The sequence below is a fragment of the Oryx dammah genome, unplaced genomic scaffold (genome assembly GCF_014754425.2).
Source record: "Oryx dammah isolate SB20612 unplaced genomic scaffold, SCBI_Odam_1.1 HiC_scaffold_11, whole genome shotgun sequence".
NCBI lineage: Eukaryota > Metazoa > Chordata > Mammalia > Artiodactyla > Bovidae > Oryx > Oryx dammah.
Window position 1 is genome coordinate 2666383 of NW_024070195.1, and position 27029 is coordinate 2693411.

The following is a 27029-nucleotide window of genomic DNA, read 5'->3' on the forward strand; positions in this document are numbered from 1 at the left end:
GTCCAACTCTTGAGATCCGTGGACTGTAGCCCGCCAGGCTCCTCTGTCCATGGGATTCTCCAGGCAAGAATACTGGAGTGGGTTGCCATTTCCTTCTCCAGGGGATCTTCCTGATCAAGGATTCAAACCCGTCTCCTGGATTGCAGGCAGATGATTTACCAACTGAGCTATGAGGGAAGCCCTATGTCAGCGTTTAGGTAAATGTAAAAACAATGATCTTCCCCAAATCTTGTCTTTGTTCCAACAGGTAGACGCGCCAGGTATGTCTGGGGCCTCTTGTAAGTCCCCAGGTTGACAGGCAATCAAGGCGTTCCACGCTAGCGTGGGAGGCCACGAAGGAGCTCGTGCATGTTCCTGCGAGAAATACTTTGCGGCCCCACCCCGGGCCTACAGACTGAACCCTAGGGTGGGGCCCAGTCCTGAGGTCGCACACCCGGGCCAGGTGACAGACGCGAGCGACGCTTGAGAAACTCCGACCTGCAGGCAGCCAAAGTTAGCCTTAAAAAGGAAACAAAGCGAAACCAACCAGAAGTCGCTTTGGGCAGCACCCCCAGCACCCCTCCCCGCGGCGGGCCCCGCTCCAGGAGGCCGGGCAGTGACCCAGGTCCCCCTGCTCCAGCCCGAGCGCGGCGGGCGGGGAGAGGGGCGGGGCGGGACGTGCGCCCGGGCCCCGCGCGAATGGCCTCCGGAGGCGCTCGGAAGCGGCCCCCGCCCGGTTCCCGGCCCCGCGCAGTCTCCGGCCCGGACCTGGTCCGGGTCCACCGGCGCCCGTGGGGGCGATCGCACCGGGCCGGGTCCGCTTCCGAGCGCCTGGAACTTGTGGAGGAAGGAGAAGCCGATCCGCGAGGCCCGCCGCCGCCCAACTGCGAGTTTTCCGCAGTTTTGTGCCTCCTCGGCTGGTGCGACGGCGCACGGGAGACCGCGCCGCGACCCTCGGGAGGGCGGACCCGTCCAGACCCGCGGGGTCGACCTCGCGGTGAGAAGGAAGACCGAGCTGAGCGCGCGCTCACTCCCGAGCTCCGGGGGGCAGGACTGGGTGAGCCGGGGAGCCCCGGGACCCCGCCCGCCCGGACTCCGCGCCCCGCCGGCCGGCTCCAGTCCCTGCGGCCGCGCCCGGCCCGCGCCCTCCTCCCACCCGGCTCCGGGCAGCGCGGCCAAACCCCGGAGCCTTCCGACTGGAACTGCCTTTTCCTCCTGGACAGAGGCGGGCGCTGCGCTCTCTGTGCACCTCCCCAGGCGTCAAGCGTCCCGAGGACAAGTCCCGGGCCAGGGCGTCATGGAGCCCCGGGGGGTGCTGCTAGGTGCGGAGGCGCCGGGACCCGCACCCTCGGAAGAGCCCCGGGCAGCCGGGGAGCCGCCCGCCGCGGGAGCGCCCCTCATGGAGGGCGGCTGCGTGGCGGCGGCCCCGGACCCCGACGCCGAGCGCGGGTCCTTGCAGGAGCCGGCCACCCCGCGGGAGCAGGAGGCGCGGCTGGAGGGCCGCCGCCGCGCGCGCTCCTTCTCGCTGCCCGCCGATACGATCCTGCAGGCGGCCCAGTTCCTGCGGCAGCGCCAGCCGCCTGCCCCGGGGCCGGAGGGCGGCGAGGCGGCCGAGGACGCGCCGCTAGGTCAGGGCGACCGCTGCGCCAAGTGCAAGAAGCGGGTGCAGTTCGCGGACGCGCTGGGGCTGAGCCTGGCCCGCGTGAAGCACTTCAGCGAGGCCGAGGAGCCGCAGGTGCCGCCCGCCGTGCTCTCCCGCCTGCGCAGCTTCCCGGTGCGCGCCGAGGACCTGGAGGGGCTCCCCGGCCTGCTGGCCGCGGTGGTGGCCGCGGGCCCCCGCGCGCCGCCGCCGCCCCGGCTGCAGCCCCTCTTCGAGCTGCCCGGGCCGAGCGCCGCGGCCGCGCGCCTGCGGAGACAGCGCGTGTGCTTGGAGCGCGTGCAGTGCGCGGCGCCCGGCGGCGCGGAGGTGACGGGCTCGGGCCGGGTGCTGGGCTGCCCCGGGCCGCGCACCGTAGCCGTGCGCTACACCTTCACCGAGTGGCACTCCTTCCTGGACGTGCCGGCCGAGCTGCGGCCCGAGCCGGGGAAGCGTCTGCCGCCGGACGCGCCGTCGGGGGAGCCCGGGGACGGCGAGGAGGAGCCCGTCGCCGAGCGCTTCCACTTCGCGCTGTCCCTGCCCCCGGGCCTGCTGCCCAAGGAGGGGGAGGACGCGGATGCGCCGGGCCTCGCCGTCCACTTCGCCATCTGCTACCGCTGCGCCCAGGGCGAGTACTGGGACAACAACGCGGGGGCCAACTACACGCTGCGCTTGGGGCGCCCGGCCGACGCGCTCTGAGCACGCGGGGCTGCGCTGAAGGCGCGTGACGCCCAGGCAGCCGGGCACCGTCCCCCCGGGGAGAGGGAGGCCCTCACTGCAAGCTCCTTGGCACCCAGGCAGATCCTGCCAGCAAGCTCTGAGCCCGGGCCAAGCGCCCTGCCTTCCCAGACGCTTTGGCCTTTGGAATTCTCGCCTCGCATCGAATGGGAAGAAGTCCTCAAGATTCGGAGCAGTGACATTCCTCCACGAATAAAAGACTCTTGAGCGAGGCTGCAAACCCTTGGAATTTGTTTTTAGCTGTGGATGCCCCTTCAGCTCTCAGGGAGAGGTGGAAGCTTCGCGCCAAGGGCTGGCATGGATGACGGGTCTGCAGGAGCCTTCGCGTCATTGCTGCCTTTTCTCTTACTTGGGATCTGGGAAGTGTTTGCACTTGCATACAGATATCCTTTTGAAAATTTAAGGCCACGTGCATGTCTGCTCCTTGATATTTCAGCTCCCGGCAGTTTGGGAGGCCTTGGCAGTCGGGCCACCTTCAGCGGACGCTGCTGCACTTTAAAATAAGCAAACCCCAGGATTTTAAGTTTCCCTTGTCCCATCCCTCCTCTCTGATGAGGTAAGGGCCTAGATTTTCCATAGTGGGCTAGAGTTTTCTTAAAAATGTTTTGTACAAGTCGTTCTTTCCCCGGGCAGAAGAAGATGCTTGGTGAGTTGAAATGCCAGAGTGATCCTCAGGCCTTGGCTGTGAGCCACCAGAGCCGGTCCCTGGCCTCCAGCTCCAGCAGGCAAAACACATGGTCGCTGCTGGACTTCTGGGCCATCAGCAGTCAGAGGAGCTGGACTCTCGATGGCTGGACTCCATGGCAGGAGACAAGGGAAGGAAAGAGCCTTCTGTGCCTCCTGGAGCTACAGTGTGGAGTGGTGACTTGAAGGATGAAGCCTGCCCACCAAGAAGATCCTGCTCTGAACCCACTGGGCACCTTGCACAGGCTACGATTATGGGCACCAGTCTGGTTGGTGGTCTTCATTCACTGCTGATGGCCGTGGATGCCAGGATAAGGTGGCCAAGCACGACCAGGGCCAGTGAGCCTCCTGAGGACTCAACTTCTTCAAATCTCCGTCATCCCTTGGTAATCGGTCTGTCTGTGGTTTTCACGTGTTCGGGCACATGGCTGGTATGGTCAGCTCCGTTTTGCAATACTAATCTTCAGGGAACGGTGGTTTCACTGCTGCTTTCTAAGAACCAGGGTAGGCAACCTACAGCCCATGGGCCAGATGCAGCCTGAAGGCTGTTCTTGTAGGTCCTGAGAGCTAAGAATGTCTTTTCCATTTTTAAATAGTTGGAAGAATTCAAAAGAAGAATACTGTTTTTGTGACACATAAGAAGTGTACAGAATTCAAATTTCAGTGCCTGTCAGTACAGGTTTGTAGGAACACAGCCACGCATGTTCATGTGTATGTTACCCACAGTCATCTTCCTGCCACAAGTGCAGAGATGAGTAGATGCAAGAGACCTCATGGCAAACTCTACAACAGTTACTGTCTGGCCTGTTAGAGAAAGTCTGCCAACCCCTGCTCTAGAGAAGTAGTATTTTTTTTTTTAACTATATGTTGAGAGTTATACTTAACAAAGCAGTTAAAATTTTAGTAAAAATTTGTCACTTGACATAAACCTCCTTTGGGTAAAGGTGAAACTGGTTGCATTACTCTTGGTAATCTTGGTTGATTACAATAAACACTAAGACACTGAATAAGTATCTTAGTACACTGATAGGAATGAGCACAATTATTCCTATACTGGGGAGGGGACTCCATATGCTTCTTCTAAGAAATAGCAGAGGGACTTCCCTCCCTGGTGGCCCAGTGGTTAAGAATGCAGGGAATGAGGGTTCGATCCCTGGCTGAGGAACTAAGATCCCCTATGCTGCAGGGAAAAAAAAGAAGAAAAAAAGAAATAGTAGAAAGTCAAGACAGCTAAACTATGGCACCCCTCGGAATTAACATCAAGCTACAAAAGCCTGCCAGATATTTTCATGCCTCAAAATGGGATGTCTCAAGCTATAGAAATATTTAGTCTGAACTCTGGTTTGTTAAATATCCTTTTTGACTATGGCAGTGTTTGCCAAAGGTAACTGACCATGGGAAAAATTTAAATACTGATTTATGAGTGGAAAGCCATCAGAAGTTAATGAATTACAATTTACAGTTGGAGTAAAGCGGACTTAAAAAAATGGTCATGTGGATGACCTAATTCACACGTGCTTATAAAAAACCTTTATAAAGTGGCCCAGCGGATGTGGCCGGGGACACCAGGCAGCTCCGCGCGGGCGGCAGGACCGCGGCTCGGGGGCCGTCCTGCAGCAGGGGCGGTGGCAGTGGCCACCCAGAGTCCGGCTGCAGGGCTGGGGGGCCTTCTCCCGACAGGTGTGCCGTGCGTTCCCCACCTGGCCACGCCCCTGCCTGCCGCACCCCTCCTGCCCTGACCAGGCGAGGGCTTCCTGGGTGATGCTGTGGGTTTGAGCCACGCAGAGCCCGCTGCTTGTCTAATTTCGGGAGGTTTGTTTTGGAGTCCTGGCGTTTCATTTTATGAGTTCCCACGTTTCTGCTCTCTGGCACAGCGGTGTTTATGTGTTTCAGTCTGCTCGGCTTCCTCATTCCCTCACTCAGCTGCTTGTTTCGTAGGAGCGTGTGGCTTGGAGCCACGTAGGGTATTGTGACCTGAGTCGTGTGCACTTTGTCAGGAGTGCAAGGAACAGCCTTCGGGAAGAAATGGGAGGTTCTGCTCTTGTGCGACATCACGGTACTGGTGTGCGTTTCTGGCTCACATCATGGGACACGGGTTTGTAGGTTAAAAGGGGTCACCGTGCGTGCTGTAGCTTAGCAGGCAGCCCTGACAAACAGTGGGCTGTTTGCAGTCCAGCTTTGCCCGGCCAGCCCCCGCGACGCCAGGCCTGGACGGTCTGCCAGCATGGGGGAGGAGGTGTGCTTTGCGCAGCCACAGAGGCAAGGGGCTGAGCGGAAACTGGGCCCAGCCCAGTGACCCTCCTTTCTTCCTGCAGGGCCATCCTGGCCTTACTATCAGTAAGTGGGCCGGTGCCTGAAGCCCCTTCGGGAGAGGCCTACCCTGCTTCTCCTCGGGACTCGTGATGGATGGACACGCTCCCCCAGGTGGCCTGCTGTGTCTCCACGTCCTCCTCCAGGCTCCCTTCTGCTGATCAGCGGACTGTCAGGACGCAGCCCTTTGTGGTCCTTTCAGCCTCCCAGGCTGGTGGCTGGACAGCTAAACAGTGTAACTTTAGGCTCACTGGGACTGAAAGCCCTTTGCCTCTGATGTAGTATTTGTATTCTGGAGAGTTAGTTCTTTGGCTTCACCCTCTATGAACAGACACATTTTGGGGAAAGAAAGAAATGAGTCACCTTTGGGCTTTGGGGAGATTTCTGAGATGGCGAAGGTCAAGGATTTGCTGTCAAGGTGTGATAGTGAGACGTACTTGGTGAATCTAACAGAGGAGCGGAAGTCTACGAAGTCAGGAGTTCAGAGCCATTTCAACCCAGAAATCTTTAGATACACAAACATCTCTGGGAAAGCAAAGATGCTGCAGAGACACTTCCAGACATTTTGGAGAAATCAGACTTGTGTAATTACCCATCCCACTGGTATTGTTGGCACTGCTCAGGTTCTCTGAAACTTGTTAACTCGAGTCATTGCTCAAGGAGAACCAGCAGCCTCCTGATGTGTCCAGAAATGGGACACTCAGTCTGAAACTCTGAATGGAGTAAAGAGTGAAAGCAGGTGTTTGGTGAACTGAGCTTGAAACGTTTAACCTCCAGGTTGAAGAATTCCTGCGCAGTCCTGCAGAAGGCCTTTCTAGAAACAGCTACACATGTTCTGCTGAGAAAACACCCACCTGAGCATGTGAGAAGTTCACGGTGGTGGGAAATTCATGGTCCTTAAAGGGGCCACCTGGCAGGGCTCTACGGTGTTTGTGGGTACAGCGCCTCCCGGGACGGCTCTGGGAGAACTCCTGACATCAGGAGGCTGTTTGGATGCAGCTGAATTGGCGTTTTTCATACCCGAAGTGGGAGAAACAGGTGACTGTCTCTTGTAGGAAGTTAGGTTTTGTCTGATTTTTACATTACATAAAAAGAAATGTGCATTTACATTCAGAACCACTTTAAATGGCTTAGAGAATTCCATTTTGTATGTCCTTTTCAGCCCGGTTGAGGAGAATATGTTCTTTCGGAAAAAACAAAACCAGCCCACGTTTAGATCTGGGATTCCCTTGCTTATTTTCCTATCCCAGACCGTCTGAACCAGAGGTGCTTCTGTTAATGGCATTTGAGGCTTTGCGTTTTTTTTTTTTGTCATTTTTAATGACTTTCTGGGAACGTCCCTGGTGGTCCAGCTGCTCAGATCCTGTGCTCCCAATGCAGGGGCTGGGGTTCGATCCCTGGCCGGGGAACTAGAGCTCATGTGCCCTGACTAAAGATCCTGAGTCTCTCAGCTAAGACGTGGCCAAATCCATAAATAAATAAAAAGATTAACAACAACAAAAAAATGGAATTTCTGCAGTGATGCGACTGCCCTGAAAGATTTTTCTGGCTGGGGAAACACCTTCAGAATGGGCTGCGAGGTCTTGGGTTCTGAGGCTGGGGGCTGCCCAGCCCTGCATGACCCACCAGCCTGGAGCCAGGAGCCGGTGCCAGGGAGAGGACATGCCACGTGGGGTCTGGGCCCGCGGGTGGCGAGACCTCCCTGCGCCGAGACCCTGGGCTGGGCAGGGTGGGCTGCAGGCTGCCGTGAAGACCAGGGCAGGGCTCTGGGGGCCCTGACCCTACAGCATGCAGGTGGCTCAGGAGACCCCAGGGATGAACCTGTTAAGCCAAGGGTTTCTAAAGCCATCGGCGCCATTCTCTGTAGGACAGACACCTGTGACCCATTACCTGTACGTGACCGTGGAGGCTGGGGATGGTCTGGCAGCGGGACCCGGCTCCAGGGCGGGGGCTCCGGTGTGTGAGCGATGGTCTGACTTCAGCCCGGCAGCGGGACCGGCTCCAGCGCGGGGGCTCCGGTGTGGTTGAGTCCGTGACCACTGCAGTGTCACCAAATACCCACATCGTTCCTTCAGGGTCTGAAAATGCAACACGGCTCACCCCGGGGTCTCCGGAAGCCCTGAGCTCTCGAGGGAGGCTGCTCCGGACAGCTCTGACTCACAGAGGGGTGGGGGCGGGTCTCAGGGTCCAAGACGACCGTGGCTGTGTGTGCGGGGGGGCACACAGAGCCTGCCCTCCCAAGCCGGAACTGTGGGGGCCCGAGCGGTCCGTGTCACCCGCCCTCCCAGACGGGATGTTTTAACGTGCTTGTGAGGAATCCTGCACAGTCCCTGCTAATAATGTGAGAGAAAGTAACCTCATTAACCTTCCTTTTGACACGTGCCTGAGAAATGTGCCTGGTGGGATGTCTGGCTTGAGAAACAGGTTTCTGTGAGCGTGATTCTGACACTGTTTAAACTCAGAACTACGGTAGTCCGAACCCAGCCCCCGTGTTTCTCCTCGATTTTTAAAAGGATGATTATATCTTTGTGGTTTGAAAATGTCTTTTCAGTTCTAAGGAATTTGGAGGAAGTGTTCTGTGAGCTTCTCTGCTGTTATGGTGATATTTCTGTATGTGTTATACTTGAAAAAAGTGCTGAACCCAAAGTCCTAATTTGAATAAAGAATGTGAAGTGATTTGGGACCTTGAAAGCTGTCACTGAGTCTGGGAACGTTTTGGGGGCTCACCTCTGCGGCGGGGGGCTCGGACTGAGTGGGTCGAGGCCGCGGATGCCGTGGACATCCTGCAGTACCCACGCAGGCCCGCAGCGCGGGGGCCCCGAGACCTCAGCACGAGGCTGGAGAACCCGAGTCAGTAGTAGCGTCCAAGCATCCATTCCCCGGTTCTGCCAGGGAGCCAAGGTTACAGGAGAGACTATCGCTGGGGCAGGTTATGAGACGTGAACCCGGGAATTCTCTGCTTTTTCTGTAAATACTTGTGAGTTTCAAACCATTTCAGATAAAAAGTTAAGAACAATGCTGAACTTTTTTTTTTAAAGAAAGAAAACCTGCTCCTGAGCAGCGTGTGAAGCACTGCCAGACGCAGAGCTAGCAGAGAGGCGCGCTGGGCTGCCTGTAGGTGGCCTGACGTGGGAACGACACACCCGATCCAGGGGGGCCTGGCCGGCCGTGGACACAGCTCAGCCTCGCCGTCCCTGCGCTCTTGAGCATGTCCCTTCCCTAGAGAGCGCGATTTTTCACATCTGCCAAGCAGGGGCAGGATTCTTGCCTAACTACACGGTTGTGAGCTTGAAGGGAGGCTCTCTGTGGCGTGTCAAGCACACACTATTTTTTAAAAAAAAATTTGGCCACTCTGCATGTGGGATCTTAGTTCTCCGACCAGGGATTGATCCCACGCCCCCTGCAGTGGAAACGTGGAGTCTTGACCACTGGACCACCAGTAAGTCAGTCGTGTCTGACTCTTTGTGACCCCATGGACTGTAGCCCCCAGGCTCCTCTCTCCATGGGATTCTCCAGGTAACAACACTGGAGCGGGGTGCCATTTCCTGCTCCAATGGAGTCTTCCTGACCCAGGCATCGAACCTGGGTCTCTCATGTCTCCTGCATTGGCAGGTGGGTTCTTTGCCACTGAGCCCCTTGTGAAGCCCAGGAAGCTGCTGAAGAGCCAGGACTTCCTGCTCCATCTCTGCTCCCACTCACAGGGTGCCTGCCTTCCGATACACCCTCCACCTCCTGACCTGAGTTTTCACCGCCCCCAGGCTATTCCAGCCCCAGGATCTCTGCGAGCTCCCTCTGCCCAGCCTGCTCTCTTGCTCACGCGCCCTGGCCAGCACTGGCTGGTTTTCTGATTATTCTCCAGGTGCCTAGCAGGGCTCCCCAGCCACGAAGCCAGACTCTCGGGGACGGGGACCCTTGGCTGGTGTCAGCCCCTGCGTGCCTCAGCCCCAAACTGAGCGCTCTGCTGAGTACATTCAGAACTTTCTTTTGAACCTGCTGCAAAGATGTGTGAGGGGACAGTTACTGCTGGTGAGCAAGAGGCAGATGTCCCTTTTCTTTCTCAGCTGAGTTCAAATTCTCCTTGGGGAATCACAGAAGAGCAGAAGCCAGGGAGAAAAAGTGCTCAGTTTAGAAGAAGCCGGAAACATACCTGTTGGCTCAGACTCTGAACTGCTGGCTGGGGAGGAATCCGAGGGGCCACGGGCCTCCCCCGTAAGTTAGTTCTCTGTGCCTCTGCAGGAGCCCAGCTAGCTTCACTGCCCAGTCCATCCCAAATCCATATTCTTGTCGGCCACGGGCTGGGCTGAGTGCTCTGGCTAGCCCCAAACAGCACCAAAGTTCCACACGAAGCTGGGGACGGATGCTGAAGATTTCTTGCAGATTGTGCCGAAAACTAGCATTCAGGGAATTCCTGGTGGTCCAGCGGCTGGGACTCGGTGTTCTTACTGCCAGGGCCCGGGTTCCACCCTGGTTGGGGAACTAGGATGCTGCAAGCCACGAGGAATGGCCAAAGGAAAAATGAAAACGAGACTAGTGAGTGGTCTGCAGGATGGTTTCTTTCCTTTTGATTTAGCTGGAATTGCAGGCTTTTAGAGCTGGAAAGGTCACTAGGAGTCTGGTCAGCCCTGGGGCCCTGGAACATGAAGGTGACATTCATGAGCTGAACATGAAATTAGACCCAAGTCTTCAGCTGTTCGCCTCGGCGGCTGGACTTTTTCCCCACCATTTGCATTCTTCCCACCACACCATAGTCGTCTTCCAATTTTTTTTCTTTAAAGAAATGTTTTATTTATTTCTGCAGTCTGGGTTACTGATACATCGTTTTCCCTCTCTGAACAAGCTTCTGTCTGTAGAGTCCCACGAGGAAGTGAAAGCCTGTGTTTTTAGAAGTAAAAATACATGCTAAAATCTGCCAAGTTAATAATCCTAAATAAGCTCCATGGTTGAAGTGTGAGTGGAAGATGAGGCTCTTCGCATTAACAGTGGGGTCCTCGATCTTGTGTCCTACACGCGCTTCGTAATCACAAAGGCGCACCTAAATGGAAAGTACTCCTTCCATGGAATGACAAATTCATTTTTCTAAGACCCTGGACAAATCTAAAAAAAGAATAGAGTCACCATCCTGTACACTTGAAACCAACCCAACATTTTAAGTCCACGGAACTTCAATAAATAAATTTTTTTTAATGCAAAAAAAAAATTACTCCTTTAAAAACTTAGAAACAGTTATGTTGTTATTAAACTGTCTCTGTGTTCAAGACAGACATAGTCACCTGAATTCACTCAGTAACTGAAAGGAAGGTCTACTGAAACATTTTTACAATGTTTAACTTGACATTTAGGAGGGGCTCCCTGTAACTCTCTGGCTGATGAGAGGAAAAGGTTTCTCCTCTTTCCTGCTGAGCTATGACCCCCGGAAGTCCAGCTCCTCAGGGAGGGGCTGCCCGCTCGTCGATGCCTGACAAGGCCCTCGGGTGGGCGCAGGGACGCTGGGTCAGAGAGCAAGTGCAATTCCAGCTCCACTGGAGTCAACCGTTGCTTGTGGTCTAACTTCAAGACAACAAGACACCAGCTTTGTCGGCTGTCGGTGTTAGCATCAGCGGTCCTCCCAGATTCATCTCGGAGGGCTCTGCTCTGGGTTCTCTGAGGGTCTTTGGACTTAAAGCTTTGCCTTTGAGCATCTCCTGAGCAAGAATATCTGTCTTACTCCCCATGTGGATCTCGACAGGAGAAGCCATTTTCATGAAAGCTTCCCTGCAGGTCCAAGGGCTGCAGACAGACTGAGAAGCGAGATCCTCTGTTCTCAGGGGTGAGATGAGCCCTGCCCACAGACTCAGGGCAAACGGTCAGAGAAAAAGCCTGCTTTCTTTACCAGCGTTGAGTTTGCCCCAGATCCTCTGTAAGAGAGACGCACCCCGGGATCTGCAGTGCGCACGTCCCCCTGGGCTTCTCCCTTGGTTCCTAGGACCAGGCACCAGCGAGGGACCTTTGTCCGCTGATCTCCCCGGCTGTGTCCCTGCCCACGACCCACGTGCGGCTTCCGTGGCTGCTGCGTCTCGCAGGGGCCACTAACGCGGGGCTGCTGCAGATTAACAGGCGGAACGGTTAACACGTGGCCCCTGCGGTTGCTTCAGTCGAGTTTGGATCATCTGGGTTCTGACCGTGTCCATCAAGGCTCGTCGTGTCCGTGGCTGGGGGCGTCCAGGAGATGCTCTCCCAGCACAGCCCAGGGAACCTGCTCCCTAGTGTGCGGACTGCGTGCTTGTCGTCCCCCTAGAGGGTGGGGGGCACGCTGGTCCACTTGGTGAGGCCACGGGTGGAGGGAGATGCAGGGGACTCGCTTGGTGGCAGAGCCTCTGTGGACAGGGTTCCCCTCACCCCTGAGAACAAACAGGATCTTCGCGTTTCAGTTGCTAAGTGAATTCAGCAGGAGGGGAAGGGCGGGGCGAGGCTCTGGAGGTTTCCTTAATGGAGTGGAGTGACATCAGAGCTGACATCTGTCGGCTGACACCCTGGTCCTATGCAGTTGTTTCTGAGTGACCACACCCCTGCCTGGGCAGAGGGGAACGGGCCCCGGAGCCACACACCCAGGCTGATGCTGCCCCGGGACAGCCAGCTGGGGTGGTGGGGAGGTTTGCCTCCCACCATGTCACCATCTGCAGAGTGGTGCTCTCACACCGTGGAACTATGACACGCAAAGATCTGGGTTTGCAGGGGGAACAGACCCGGGGCTGGGCAGGGATGGGTCTCATGGTCACACGTGGGTCAGAGCATCCTGGAACAGTCAGTCAGGGCCAGAGGCACGAACGCACGTCAGGACCATCTGAACGCAGGGTCATACACCATCTACCATCCGCAGACGAGGCGGGTAGACACGGTCTTCCCCAGGGCGGGAGGTCCACAGACGAGGCAGGCAGACACGGCCTTCACCAGGGTGGAGGACTCCCGTGACTGTGAGAATTAAAGTACGCGGCGAGTGGTGCGGCGGCATGTCAGCGACAGTCACCACGTTAGGATCTGCAGCTACTTCTACGAGCCTGCTGTAAACACAAACCCACGAGTAGTAAAATCACTTAGTACTGCAGGTCGAGGGGGGTGATAAGCAAGAAAAGAACTGGTGGCCGGGTCCCTCATAAACTTCCCCAGAAGTAGGTTAGTAATTCCTTCTTTTCCTGTTTTGAACTGATGTGTTTTCAAAGATAAATGCACACGAATATTGTTTCTACCTGTAGCGTACTCAAAGGGCAGTTTCCTGAACTGGCTAAACATTAAAAAGACCAGGAGAAATTTAAAGTTTATAAATTGTTGTTGGTGATTTGGAGGAACCAGAGATCAAACTGCCGACATCTGCTGGATCATCGAGAATGCGAGGGGAGTCCCAAAAGCCAGCTACTTCTGCTTCACTGACTACACTAAAGCCTTCGACTGTGTGGTTCACAACAAACTGGAAAATTCTTAGAGATGGGAATTCCAGACCACCTCACCTGTCTCCTGAGAAGAATATGTGCAGGTCAAGAAGCAACAGTTAGAACTGGACATGGAACAACAGACTGGTTCCAAATAGGAAAAGGAGGACGTCAAGGCTGTATATTGTCACCCTGCTTATTTAACTTCTATGCAGAGTACATCATGAGAAATTCCAGGCTGGATGAAGCACAAGCTGGAATCAAGATTGCCGGGAGAAATATCAATAACCTCAGATATGCAGATGACACCACTCTTATGGCAGAAAGCGAAGAACAACTAAAGAGCCTCTTGATGAAAGTGAAAGAGGAGAGTGAAAGAGCTGGCTTAAAACTCAACATTCAAAAAACAAAGATCATGGCATCAGGTCCCATCACTTCATGGCAAACAGATGTGGAAATAGTGTCAGACTTTATTTTCTCGGGCTCCAAAATGACTGCAGATGGTGACTGCAGCCATGAAATTAAAAGACGCTTGCTCCTTGGAAGAAAAGCTATGACCAACCTAGACAGCATATTAAAAAGCAGAGACATTACTTTGCTGACAAAAGTCAGTTCAGTCAAAGCTATAGTTTTTCCAGTAATCATGTATGGATGTGAGGGCTGGACAATATAGAAGGCTGAGTGCCAGAGAACTGATGTGTTTCAACTGTGGTGCTGGAGAAGACTCTTGAGAGTTCCTTGAACAGCAGGGAGATCAAACCAGTCAGTCCTAAAGGAAATCAACCCTGAATATTCACTGGAAGAACTGATGCTGAAGCTGAAACTCCAATACTTTGGCCACCTGATGTGAAGAACTGACTCACTGGAAAAGACCCTGATGCTGGGAAAGACTGAAGGCAGGAGAAGGGGATGACAAAGGATGAGATGGTTGGATGGCATCACCGACTCAATGGACATGAGTTTGGGTAAACTACAGCAGTTGGTGATGGACAGGGAGCCTGGCGAGCTGCAGTCCATGGGGTTGCAGAGAATTGGACACAACTTAGCAACTGAACAACACAACAAATAAATAACTATGTCTCATCTGTCACTTATCAAGTCAGATTATGAAGTGCTGAGAAATTTCTTTTTAAAAACTCCCAATCTCTCCAAGTGACTCTGACTCAGTGAGCGAGCTTTGGGACGCATGTTTCAGCATACACTGGAGTCCCCTGGGGGTATGTCAGACTGAAGATTCTGATTCAAAACAGGTTGGGGTGTGGCTTGAGATTCCGTGTTTCTAGCAAGCTCCCCAGTGGGACTGACGTCAATCATCCTGAGACCACCCTGGCAGCGGGTTGTAGGACCATCCCCAGGTGAGCAGCCATACACAGGGAACCTCTGTTGTCACGCTGGGCCTGGGTCTCAGTGGTACGATGCACCCTGCTCCCCTCTGTCCCTGGATCTCTTCCAGTGTGAGGACTTGCCTTTGCAAAGGGGACACTCAGCTCAGGGCTGGACCCTCCCTGCCAGGTCCCCCACCGCCCTCTGCAGGCCCATCACCAGCAGGAACCAAAAGCGCGTTAGTCATGAAGACATGCATGTCTGGTAGAGAAGGCCAGGGAGACGCTTTCGTTTATTGTCAAGGACCGAGAAACACGTCTGGAAATGCTCTATACAGGTGCTGCGGAGCCACAGGGTGGGGTGGGGTGGACGAGACACTATTGTACACGGCCTTTCCTCGAGACGCTCTAGCTCTTCATCCTGACGCTTGAACTGAGGACAGCCAGCACCAGCCAACCTCTGTCACCAAAGCTGCAGAAGAGGGGACACTTTGCTCAGTTCATCAGTTCCTGGAGGGCAGACAGAGTGAGGCTATTTAAAGCTGATGTGGAGGCCCCTCGAGGCCTGCTGGGGGCCCCACGGCAAGCAGGACGGTGCTTCCGGGGGTCCATGCTGCTGCTGGAGGCTGGTCCCGGCTCCTAGGCCCGGGGCTTCTCTTGATTCTCAATGACAAGCTTGTCGGTCGAATACATTTGGCCAATGTGGACCTGGAGGCAGAGAACACAAAGATCAGGAACTCAGGCTCTGTTAGCTGTGAAAACTCAGAAAGAGCGTCTCCAGTGTGTCGGTGCAGACGCGGATCGTTCTGGAGACCGTGTCGCGGGCAGAGTGCCGTCATGGCTTTGCTTCGGCTGCGTCCTAGCACCGTACCCCGCCCCACCAGTTCCCCCGCTCTGGGGACAGTGCCAAGTTCCCATTCACGCCTGCTCGCCCCGGAACAGCCCCAGAGGCGGGCTATCCTGACCGGTGAGACCCAGGCCGCCTGACACACGGTGACTCCGCACCCACAGGACTTCTGGCCCTTAGGACCGGTTCTTCTGTCAGGATGGAGCTTTACCGTGAAGCGTGAGTGAGCCTTGTCCACACCGGCAAAGCCCGGCTCTGCACACACCTGTCTCACTGTCCACCTCCGTCCTCTGGTCTCAGCATCCTCATCTGTAAGAGAGCCCTGGCGGCTCCCAGCAGATCCTCACAGCCCTCTGCTTGGGACCCACAGCACCGTTGGTGCCTACAGGGTGTGAGTGCCCTGGGCCAGTCACAAGTGTGCTGCAGTGTGGGCACGGGCTTCCTGCCACCTCCCCAGGGGCCGGCTCTGCCTCCTAACGTGCCCCCGGCCGGCAGCAGCCAGACGGATGCTGGGAAGCCTGCTGTCCCAACCAGCAGCCCACCTGGGCCATCTTCAAGGGCATGTGTCCATCCAGGTCCCCCTGGGAGCCCCTCAAAGGCAGGGCATGTGACCCAGGCATGCTGTGGCCCTGGGGCCCTCAGTCCTTTGACCACTGACGAGAGGATGAGAGAAGGAAGCGGAGATCAGAGGGCTTAGCTGCAGAGATGATTTAGGGGCGTTTGTTGAGGGAAAGCCCCCATGAGCCCTGGAGGAGATATGAAGGGCAACCCAGTCCCAGCCAAGACACAGATGAGCAGCAGGCACCTCCTGTACCAGGACTGTGCTCAGGGGAGACTGAGACTGATCCTGCCCTCAGGAAGCTCGGAGTCCAGGAGGGGAGACAGACAAGGAAGGAGGTAACTGTAACCTGATGGCTGGAGCATCTGCAGCCATTCTAGCACTAGGAGGTAAGTTTGCTTCATCACACTGAAGATGAGAGGCAGGAAGCAGAAGCCTGGGGTTTTGATGACTGTGGAGCCACCAGCCAACTTAACTAGCTTACTGCCAACTTTTCTTTTACGTGAGAGAAAAATAAATCTCTATATTTTTAAATGTGTTATTTGGATTTCTTGTTATACACAACTAAACCAAATCCTAACTGATATGAATGCATATTGTGAATTTTAATTGTAGACTATATGATGACTGATAAAAAAAGGTCACTGCAAAGAAGAAGGTGTGCCTAGCATAAGCGGAAACAATATTACTATCACCTGGGGAAGTGCCATTAACAGGCAGTCTGAAATTTTCTGAAGTTTAAACAAAGCCACAGGGAGACTTAGAGAGATCTCCTTTTGTCCCACAATACTTGTTTTAGAGAATGTGGCTATTAATATTTTAGCATTTTTGTCTATTCTTTTTATTCACTTATACATTTAAAGTGTGTGCATATATATTCAAACAGAATATTTAAATTTGGAATAAAAACTTTTTAAAACTTAACTTTATATCCTTATGTCATGAAATAGTCTTGAAAGGATATTTTTAATAATGGACCAAGCTGCATTGTGAAGAGGCATAAATTATTTAATCCTTCTCATATGGTGAATGTTTGTGGGGTTTTCATGCAGTCTTGGGGTTACCATTCTCATGTATAAACCTTTTATAGTATCTCTGATTTTTCCTGTAAAGGTTTCTAAAAGTGGGATTATTGGGTAAATAGGTATGAATATTTTTATGGCTCTTGATGGATCTTGCAAAACTACTTTCTAAAAGTGCGCATTTGCTTGACAACTGACCCTCTGGACGGTCTGACAGTCTGGCAGAACAAACACGTCTTTCCAGCTGGCTCATGGTGGACAGTGTGTGTGCCCATGGCCCCCTTCCCCAGCCTGGCCTTCCTAACAGACGCCCCGTCAGACAGTTCACGCAGTTCTTGTTTCTCAGAGCCAGCATCTACAGGGCTAGGTGCTGTCGCAAGAAATGCAGCTGTGTGCGGTGACCTGGTCCCGCTCAGTGCCAAGAAGGGCTCCAGAGAAGAGGGCAGAGCCAGGAACCAGGGGGGCGCTCCAGAGTTCAGACTTGAGGAACGCTGCTTGGATGAAGCAGGGGACGTGCTGGCCGGCGCCCACCACACTCCCCATCCTTCAGCCCCAGGGACAGGCGCAGAGCTGGCCCCAGGGGGACGCTGGAGGCAGACCATCTGCCGGCCAGCGGACCCGAGTCCCTGGGGTGCGTGGGGAAGCTCTGGGAGGCGAAAGCCACCCGGTGGCAGGTCAGCACCCACAGCTGCTGGAAGTGCTGCTGGAGGGGCTTCACCAAGCTCTCTTGGAAGCAGGCAGAACCCAGAATTCTGTCAGTGCGAGAGCTGGCCCCTCCCCAGGGTGGTGACTGCAGGAGCCGGGCAAACCGCCAGAGAGAAGCCCGTCAGCGGTCACGCTGCCGCCCCTCGGGCCTGCATGCAGGCCCCAGGCCAGGCCAGGCCTAGACAGCGCAAGAATCGGCCACGAGGTAAGGTGATCTGCGGCTGAAGTCCCCGGGCCGGTGCTGGGGCCAGCAGGTTCTGGCCTGCACCTTTACCCCCACCCTGGGGAATGCTGTCCACACGCGTTCTTGGACAGTCAGGCTGCTCTGTGCTCTGCCATCCCTACAGGACCCCTTTTCCAAGGTCAGCGTGAACCGATTCAGATTAAAGAGCTGCTTTGCTGCTGCTAAGTCGCTTCAGTCATGTCCAACTCTGTGCGACCCCATAGACGGCAGCCTGTCAGGCTCCCCCGTCCCTGGGATTCTCCAGGCAAGAACACTGGAGTGGGTTGCCATTTCCTTCTCCAATGCATGAAAGTGAAAAGTGAAAGGGAAGTCACTCAGTCGTGTCAGACTCTTAGCAACCCCATGGACTGCAGCCCACCAGGCTCCTCCATCCATGGGATTTTCCAGGCAAGAGTACTGGAGTGGGGTGCCATTGCCTTCTCTGAAAGAGCTGCTTTAGACAAACATAAAAAGGTCAGAGAAAAAGACAAGTACTGAGTTAGGCGATGGCTGGCTTCTGGAGGCCTGCTGCCGGGCCGTGCTCTGCAGGGTGCTGCTCTGAGCCTCACTGGACAAGGACCACACAGGGCGCGGTCACACGCTGCTCCACTTGGTTGCGAGTCCCCGACTGTGGGTTTGGGGTGCGGGGTGGCGACACCTGAGATGGCCACACTAACAGACTCACAACATCCAGACTGACAAACACAGCGGGTCCAGAGTCGGGGTCACGGCACTGGGTATCCAGAGCGTAACCCAGAGGGGTGCCTGGCACGGCGGAAGGCTCGGGCTGTGAGGGTGCCCACCTCCTGGCTGGCTGGCCCAGTATGGGCGTGATCGGCCGGGTGCTGAGAAGGCGGGAGTGAGCAGGTGCCCCCAGAGAAAAGGATGAGCACCCACCCTCTCCATCCCCCACCCCGGGCACTGCCCCCGAGACCCAGCCCCCCGGGACAGTCTCTCCAACCCCCTGCAACACCCAGCAGCTCCTGAGTGGATGCCAGGCCTGGGGGCAGGTGCCTACCTTGCTTCACGTGAGAAATGGTGGCCATAGCAGACACAGAAGGAGGAGGAATGAGCGTGCCCATGTCCCCACAGCCCGCCTCTCACACTCAGCACCCCTGGGTCAGGACACACATCCCTCTGTCCTTCTTTTCAGCAGCGGCCTGTGCCCCTTAGAGCCCGCCAGCACTGCTATGTGAGATGCAGGGACGTGGGGACCGGCCGTCAGCCACGGCTGCAACTTCCCAAGCCCGGGACCCTCCTGAAAAACCCTGGGGTGGATGTACCCTGGCACACCTGATTAATGGGGCTCCCTTCTCTCTTCCCCACCCCAAAGCCAGGCTGAAAAGAACACAGCAGTGGACAACGGGAGACCACCTGACTGACGGCACAGACCTCTGAACCCCCTGCGAGGGGGGTGCTGCCGAACACTCTGCTGTTTGGGGGCGCTGGCATCAGGAAGCCCTACCTGTGCCTACGCCACCGCAGAGAGCACCCAGCTGCTGGACCACAAGCTGTAGACGCCACTGGCGCTGAGCAGGGCCGGGACACTGGCTCTCCTCCCCGGGGCTGGCCCGCACTTGCCCCAGAGCAGGACAGCTGCGGCAGCGGGTGACGTGGTGCCCAGGCCAGATCGCCTGGCTCAGCCTGCACCGGAGGACAGGCAGCTGCTGTTACTTCTGTCTCATGGGTCCCTGAGGGGAGGGACCGTGCCCCGTCACCTCCGGAACTACAGCCATGCAGGGCAGGCTAATGACCAGACCCGAACCCCAGAGAGACGACAGAGAAAATAGCAACACAGCTAAGGAGTCAATCCAGTGGTCACGTATGGATGTGAGACTTGGACCCTAAAGAAAGCTGAGCACTGAAGAATTGATGCTTTTGAACTGTGATGTTGGAGAAGACTCTTGGAAGTCCCTTGGACTGCAAGGGGATCCAACCAGTCCATCCTAAAGGAGATCAGTCCTGAATATTCACTGGAAGGACTGATGCTGATGATGAAACTCCAATACTTTGGCAGCCTGATGCAAAGAACTGACTCACTGGAAAAGACTCTGATGCTGGGAAAGACTGAAGGCGGGAGGAGAAGGGGACAAAAGAGGATGAGATGGCTGGATGGCATCACCGACTCGAGGGACATGAGTTTGAGTAAACTCCGGGAGTTGGTGATGGGCAGGGTGGCCTGGTGTGCTGCAGTCCACAGGGTCACAAAGAGTCAGATACGACTGAGCGACTGAAAGGAACCTAGGAGCCAGACAGAAGGAACCTGACCCGAACGTCTGCCTGTAACAACGCTGCTGGCAGCAGCCGATGGCAGACAGTGTGGTCGGAGCACTTAGACTCGGGGGAAACAGGGGTGTACTCATGAAATGTGCGCATGCGCAGGGACGGGGTCCATCCCCGGGTCGGGAAGATCCCCTGGAGCAGAAAATGGCAACCCACTCCAGTATTCTTGCCTAGGAAGTCCCGTGGACAGAGGAGCCTGGCGGGCTGCAGTCCACAGGATCGCAAAGAATCAGACACGAGTGAGTGACTGAACACACAGGGAGATGGGGTGTCCGGATGGAAACCCAGACACCCTTTTTCAAAGAACAGTGAGAAGTGTGCACATCTAAGCTTCTGCATCCGGCCACAGGAGACAGCCACCAAAGATACGGAAAGATACGGAAGAGTAGAACAGAGTTCCCAGACCAACAAAGATGGAGAGGCGAAGGAGAGAAAGCAAATGGTGACAGATAACAGGATGAGACGACAGGAACACAGTCAGCCATATCGTCCCCTGTATGAAATGTGGCAGGACCACCAGGGACCGACAGCAAGACTCCAAGAGCAAAAGTATCTGATAAAGACTGGAACTCGAGGGACGAATTAAGATACACAAGGCACACTCAGGGGCGGTGCGGTGCGGAATACCAGTTTACATTAACCTTAGACCAGGTAAAGCTGAGTCTAAAACACACTATATTGAATAGTGAGCAACATTTACGAAAAAGCTGTAGCAGGCAGCACTGAATAAAGACCACGGCTGAGCACATAAAGCAGAAACTATTAGAAATGAAGGAGAAATGCATAAAAGCAAGGTTACAGTGGGAAATTCTGATATCATTCCTCCAAAACAAAATAGAGCCAGACATGCAAGGACTTGGCCAAAGAAAATCTTGAAGTCTTCCATTTTTCAGGTTAATTTACTCTTGATTAGACTTTTGATTTAGTTGCCAGAGAGTTGCCCTTCACTTTCTCTTAAAGCATATCCTCAATGTGCAGTCATTAAAAATGACATCGTAGAAGAATATTTAATGACCTGGAGAATACAGTTTGGGTGGAAAAGAAAAAACACAATACAAATCATAATTGAGAGGCAGCCATCACATGTCCTGGCTTCACAACTCTGCCCCGAACTCACAGCTTTTCTTCACACAGTCCTGGGCCCCCAGGGGGCAGGCCAGGACTGACCAGCAGATGGGGGATTCTGACCTGGTTTCACCCCAAGGTTTCCATGACTGTGGCTTTCAGGATACCCCCAGGGTGAGGACAGGGGCATTTCTGCATCTCACCTCGACCCTCCTCTGTGACCCCCACCCCCCGCTTCACCTGCTGAGCAATCCATCACTAGGAAAGTCACATTTACTGGGCAGGTACCAGGCTGAGTGGCTTAATTGCTTAGCTCCTCCCTTTTGTTGTTATTGTTCAGTCTTTAAGTCGTGTCCGACTCTTTGCGATCCCATGGACTGCAGCACGCCAGGCCTCCCTGTCCTGCACTATCTCCTGGAGTTTGTTCAAACTCATGTCCATTAAGTCAGTGATGCCATCCAACCATCTCATCCTCTGTCATCCCCTTCTCCTCCTGCCTTCAATCTTTCCCAGCATCAAGATCTTTCCCAATGAGTCAGCTCTTCTCATCAGTTAGCCAAAGTATTGGAGCTTCAGCTTTACCATCAGTCCTTCCAATGAATATTCAGGACTGATCTCCTTTAGGATGGACTGGTTGGATCTCCTTGCAGTCCAAGGGACTCTCAAGAGTCTTCTCCAACACCAGTTCAAAAGTATCAATTCTTTGGCCCCCAGCCTTCTTTATGGTCCAACTCTCACATCCATACATGACTACTGGAAGAACCATAGCTTTGGCTAGATGGACCCTTGTTGGCAATGTGACGTCCCTGCTTTTTAATATGCTGTCAAGGGTTTTCATAGCTTTCCTTCCAAGGATAAACCATCTTTTAAATTTCATTAAAAATGTCTTCTTAGTTTCTCCCTTAATTTTTAAAAATACCCTATCACTACACGATACATACATCTTATGGATGAATAAAAGGAATCAGAAGAATTTAGTGACCTGTCTACACTTTCACAACTGGTACACAACTGGTATGGAGCTGACAGAGTCCAACCCAGCCAGGCCTTCTGACCCCAAACCTATGGCCTTTCCAAATACATATATAACCACAACAACACCTCACTACTTTATCAGAGCTAAGTAAGCCTCTCAAGGGTCAGGGAATGGAGGGAGGAGATGGCCAGCTCCTGGCCTGGAAAGGTGAGGAGAGGGGGTCTGGGAAGACCACACTCCATCATCTTTGTGCTCCAGCACACATCCTCTCAAAGTGCTTCTGTCAATTTTAGCATTGTAAGCAGAAGCCCCATGTTATTCAAACAGAAGCGCCCTCGGCCCCTCAGGCCAGGCTGCAGAGGCTGGGGCAGGTGAGGAGAGCTTACCGCTGGCATCCGTGACAGTCACGTGCTGTACCCAACCCTGGCACCGTGCAGCCCGGGACCTGGTCACCCCCCAACCCCCCATCAAAGGAAACTTCGCACCCCCAGCAGTCAGTGCCCGCCCCACCCCCAGCCCCATGCATTAACTCGTGTCTCTCCGGGTCTCCTTATCTTGCATTATTTCCTAGAGACGGAACCGAACAGCGTGTGGCTTTGTGCCGGCTTCTTTCACTGGCATGATGTTCTCAAGGCATGACCAGGAACTCGCAGATCTCAAGGCTGATTTCTGCTGCATGCACGCGGCCTACTGTGTCCAGCCCTTTGTTTCACTTGTAAGGATACTTGGGCTGTCTGGACCTCTGGCTGTTGTGAACAGTGCTGCTATGAACATTTTTGCACAAGCTTCTGTTTAAATAACTGCTTCAGTTCTTCTAGAGTGGAGGTGCTGGGGGATGAGGTGACTTTTTGTATAACTTCATCTAGAAACTGCCCGACTATCTCTGCACATGCCAGAGTTTCTTTTAAATTTCCCAGGTGAGTCTAGTGTCTAGCCAAGCGTAAGTACCCGGCTGGTTAAGATCCAACTATCAACTTTTATATATGATAAATGACAAAATAAAGAGGCAATCAGCAAAACTCAAGACATGAGAACTTACTTCTTCAGCAAATGACGAGGAAAAACAAGAGTGTGCGGGGGAAGATATAGGTGAACCCACAGTTAAGAGACATATCATCCAAAACCTTATTTGGATCCTAAGTCAAACATACAGAGTTAAGAAAATTATATTTGTGAGATAATCTGAAAATTTAAACACTGTATATTTGATAGAGAAGGAAATGGTAACCCACTGCAGTATTCTTGCCTGGAAAATCCCATGGACAGAGGAGCCTGGTGGGCTACAGTCCATGGGGTCACACCGAGTTGGACATGACTGAGCAAGTGAACACACATACTTGATGATATTAGGAAATTATTGTTAGTATGTTCATTATAATATGTTAGTATGTTCATTATAATAATGGTATTGTAGTTATGTTTCACAAAATAATCTATATTTCCAAGTGTGTACTGAAATAGTTTCACATAAAACATACATTTTCTCAAATAACATAGGTGGGCATATGCATAGAATGCTGTTGGCCGTGAACATGTAATTACGAGAGGCGGGTGAAGGGCGATGGGTACTTGGAGCTCATTATACTGTTCTCTCTGTTTGTATTTGTTCCTATTTTCCCATAAGACAAAGTGAATAATAAATTGGTATAGGTTTCATACTCATGAACATCAGTATGGAGTTTCCAAAAAAATTAGAAACAGAACTGCCATCTGATCCAGCATTCCCATTTCTGGGTTTAGGCCCAAGGGAGACGAGACCAGTCCCTTGAAAGATCGCTGCACGCCCACAGTCAGTGCCAGGATATAGAAGCAACGTGTCTGTTGAAAGACGAATGTGTGTGCGCATGCATGTACAAACAAAGCAACAGTGCTCATCCATAAAAAGAAAACCCTCCGTCTGTGAAACGTGAGTGGACCCGCGGGACACTGGGCTGGGACGGACACGAAAGCCAACACTGAGGATCTCACTTGTGTGTGGAGATGAAAAGAAAGAAGCCAAACTCAGAGCGTGCTAGGATGAGCGGCGTTTACCAGACGGGGTGGGAACACGGATACGGATCAGAAGGCACAGACTCCGACTGATAAGATCAGGCCGGTGTGGAGACCTGAGGGTGGCCATCTAATGGCGACCTCAGTTCATGAGGGTGCTCTGCACACTTGCAGTCTGCTAAGAGCAAACTGCGGAGTTCTCACCACACACACGGAAGGGGACTGTTTGCGGGTGGGACTTTAGTCAGGTCGGCTGTGAAAATCATCTCAGAGTGCATGTGGGTATGAAAACACCCTGCCATACACTTAAATATACACAACTGTTATTTGCAAATCAAACCGTAATAAGGCTAGAAGGGAAACAAGAAACAAACAAACAAAATCACAGCCATTGCAAACTAACACTGGCTGCAGATGGAAGCAGATGTCTGTTTGCTCACGGATCCTCTTCTCTGCTCCTCACTGCCCTCGCCAAGCTAACTGCCTCCCGGGACTGTGAGCTGTGTGCCCGTCAGCCGCGTGTGCTTTGCAGGCATCGGAAACACCTCCCCAGGCAGGTCCAATCGTGATGCCGGGAGTCGTGTCTCCTTCAAAGACAAGGACTTTCTTTTAAGTTTTCCTGCTGACTCCACTCAAAAAAGCTTTCCGGCTCTAAAATTTGAAACAAATCCAATACTTTCTTTTTTTTACGGTGGTAAAATATGCACAAAATAAATATGCCATTTGAGCCATTTTTAAACATACAGTTCTGCGGCATTAAATACGTTCACATTTTCGCGTGGCCGTCGCCACCATCCATCTTAACTTTTTCAAATTCCGTGGTTGCTAGAGATAAAGCCTGAGAATTTAACCCCCAAAGAAGAGTAGTATTAATGTTCATCGAATGCCTAAGCTCCAGGCACTTACACTGGGCACTTAACACCCGGAACTGGACCTCCAGCCTTGTTAACACTCCTGGGCAACAGGTGTGAAAGTCTCTGCTACTGTAGGGTGAGAGGACAGAGGTCTGGGGTGGTGGGAGCTGCGGGGAGGCCGCTCTCAATGGTGCAGCTGCCGAGCTGAGAGCTCTGACTCATCCGGGCTCCTGGCCCCAGCCCGAGGCCGGGGGAGAAGCAAAGTTCAACCCACCCCATCAGCACGACTCTGTAAACAGGGCTACTGCACCACGGCTACAGCTTGGATCAACGAGACACTTCCAAGTAAGGCTGCAGAAACCAAGTTCAATTCACAGCATAGGTCACGCTGTATTTACAGAAACCACAGCCAGAGCTGGCGGCTGAGGAGTGTTATGTAAAAGTGAACGTTTGATTTTAAAACTGTACCTCTTTAACGGTTTTTTCATACTTTTGATGTAATGATGTTTAATATTACACGTTTTTTAAAAAAATAAAGTTTAAAATTTGACAAAAATTTAAAAATTTGTGGGGGGAGGGGAATTTATAAGCACATGACATGTATGTCCAAACCACACAAGCTGCAGTCTTGCAGGACACCTGCCTGAAGTTTTGTGAGCTCAGCACCCCAGGGCAGCAAGGCTCCAGGCTATTCCGGGTATTAGAGCGGGTGGCTGAAGCCCTTCTCGGACCGTGGACTTGGCTCCGGAACAGCCCTTGGTGTGTCAACTGGCTTTGTACCTGTGGGCACGTGAGGCCTGGTGCTTCCTTGCTTCTTAGGTTCTTATTCAGTCAATAAGAGCCTGTTAAAAATCTAACATGGTGTACTTAAAAACAGTTTAGATGGTAAGCTTTGTAATGTGTATCTTACCAGTTTTATTTTGAACTTCCCAGTTTTTGCATCTAGAGTTTTCATATCTGAAAAATCTATACTTTATATAAAGGAACTGACCATCTTCCACATTTGTGGGATTGAAAACAAGACTGTCCAGGGCCCAGGCCCCTTGCAGGAACCGGAGAGACGGGGGATAGGGGGCTGCGACCCAGGGTCCACGCGGCTCCACATTTTCTATTAAAAGGAAGAGTCTCACGTCTGTTCTACCCAACGCTCCACTCTCCCTTCCGCAGGTTAACGGTTAAAGGGAAACCCCGCCTGCTTTGTAGTTTTTCCCTGCCCATGTGAAACATGGCTTTCCCTCCATGACCTCACCGTTCTTCAAAGAGATAATGTAAACCGACAGCATCTTTCGGGGCTCACAGTCATGATGTCAAGAGCCAGGGACGCCGCAGCGACTCAGCCTGGAAAGAGTACGCGGTCGCGGCCCTGTGCCTTCCCGCCTCATGGCCGTACATCCCACATCCCAACGGCTGCTGTATCCCTGCCCCAGACCCAATCACCGCACGGCTGCCCATATCCCTGCCCGAGCCTGAATCACCGCGCAGCTGCCCGTATCCCTGCCCCAGCCAGGATCACCGCGTGGCTGCCCCGGCGGTCTTCGCCATCCAGCGCTCCGTGAGACTTCGAGGAGCCGAAACGCCCCGTGTACTGTCTCAAGGCACGGGAGACCTCACCGGTGCCCCTGCAGGTCCAGACGGCCCGCGGGGAGGCTGAGGCGGCACCTGAGACAAGTCAAGCGCTCCGGGACCCCAGGGCCCTGCTGCAGATTCCTGCGTGGTGCTGGCTGCTGCGCGTGACTCAGGACGCAGGGGCCATCCTGGACTGCGGTCCAACACCGACCCAGTAGCCTTCACCTCTGACTTAGGGGACGAAGCGACTCCTGCGGGGCGAGGGGCCTCCGCCCGTGGTCACCGGAGTCCCTGCTGACTTGTGGGCGGGCTTCTTGGCGGTAATATGCTGGTGAGCGTGATGGGCGGTGAGACAGACCGCTGCGGTCACAGGACGCTGTGCTTCCAGGGACGCCTGAGCACCGAGGCCTTGGCCCGGTGAAAAGCCAAGCGAAGACACGGGCTCTGTCGTCTCTGCTCTGTCCCCACAGAGTTCTAAAGGTGCTGCAGGCCCTCCTGCAACCCTCAAACACGTGTCACCCCAGGAAACCCCGTGCCCGAGGGTGCGAATGCGGAGGCCCAGGAGAAGCAGTGAGACCCGGCAGTGTAATAACACGCTTCAGCAGCAGATGGCAACAAAGGACTTCGCCAGTGCTCGGGCAGCCGTTCTGAAAGGCTGGGAGGCAGCTTTTAACGGCTATTGTTCAAGTGATTTATGTGTTTGCATTCTGCTCAACCTTATGTATGCATTGCTGAATAAAACATTCACAGTGTATTTTCCACCGGCAGCTGAGCTCCAATTCCAAGCTTCTGAATCCTAATTCCCAAGCCCCTGACAGCAAATTGCTTTCTCCAGAAGAACCATTCCAGTCCCACAAGAAGAAACACT

General features: G+C 53.7%; 2 protein-coding genes across 3 annotated transcripts in view; one reads left to right on the plus strand and one right to left on the minus strand.

Moving 5' to 3' along the window:
• The first annotated feature begins 1276 nt into the window (after positions 1-1276).
• Positions 1277-7326, plus strand: PPP1R3G (protein phosphatase 1 regulatory subunit 3G). Its single transcript, XM_040249386.1, has one exon. It carries the CDS (start codon positions 1277-1279, stop codon positions 2312-2314), a length of 1038 nt encoding a protein of 345 aa, XP_040105320.1. The 3' UTR covers positions 2315-7326.
• A 7007-nt stretch (positions 7327-14333) lies between these two features.
• Positions 14334-27029, minus strand: part of LYRM4 (LYR motif containing 4) — an 87502-nt gene continuing 74806 nt past the window's right edge. The window contains exon 3 of one of the 2 annotated variants that reach the window (XM_040249387.1): positions 14334-14780. In XM_040249387.1, coding sequence (XP_040105321.1) covers positions 14712-14780 — 69 coding nt within the window. In that variant the 3' untranslated portion in view covers positions 14334-14711. Of the gene's footprint in view, positions 14781-24519; positions 25449-27029 lie in introns of those variants that run through there. The other variant, XM_040249388.1, reaches the window with a different exon arrangement.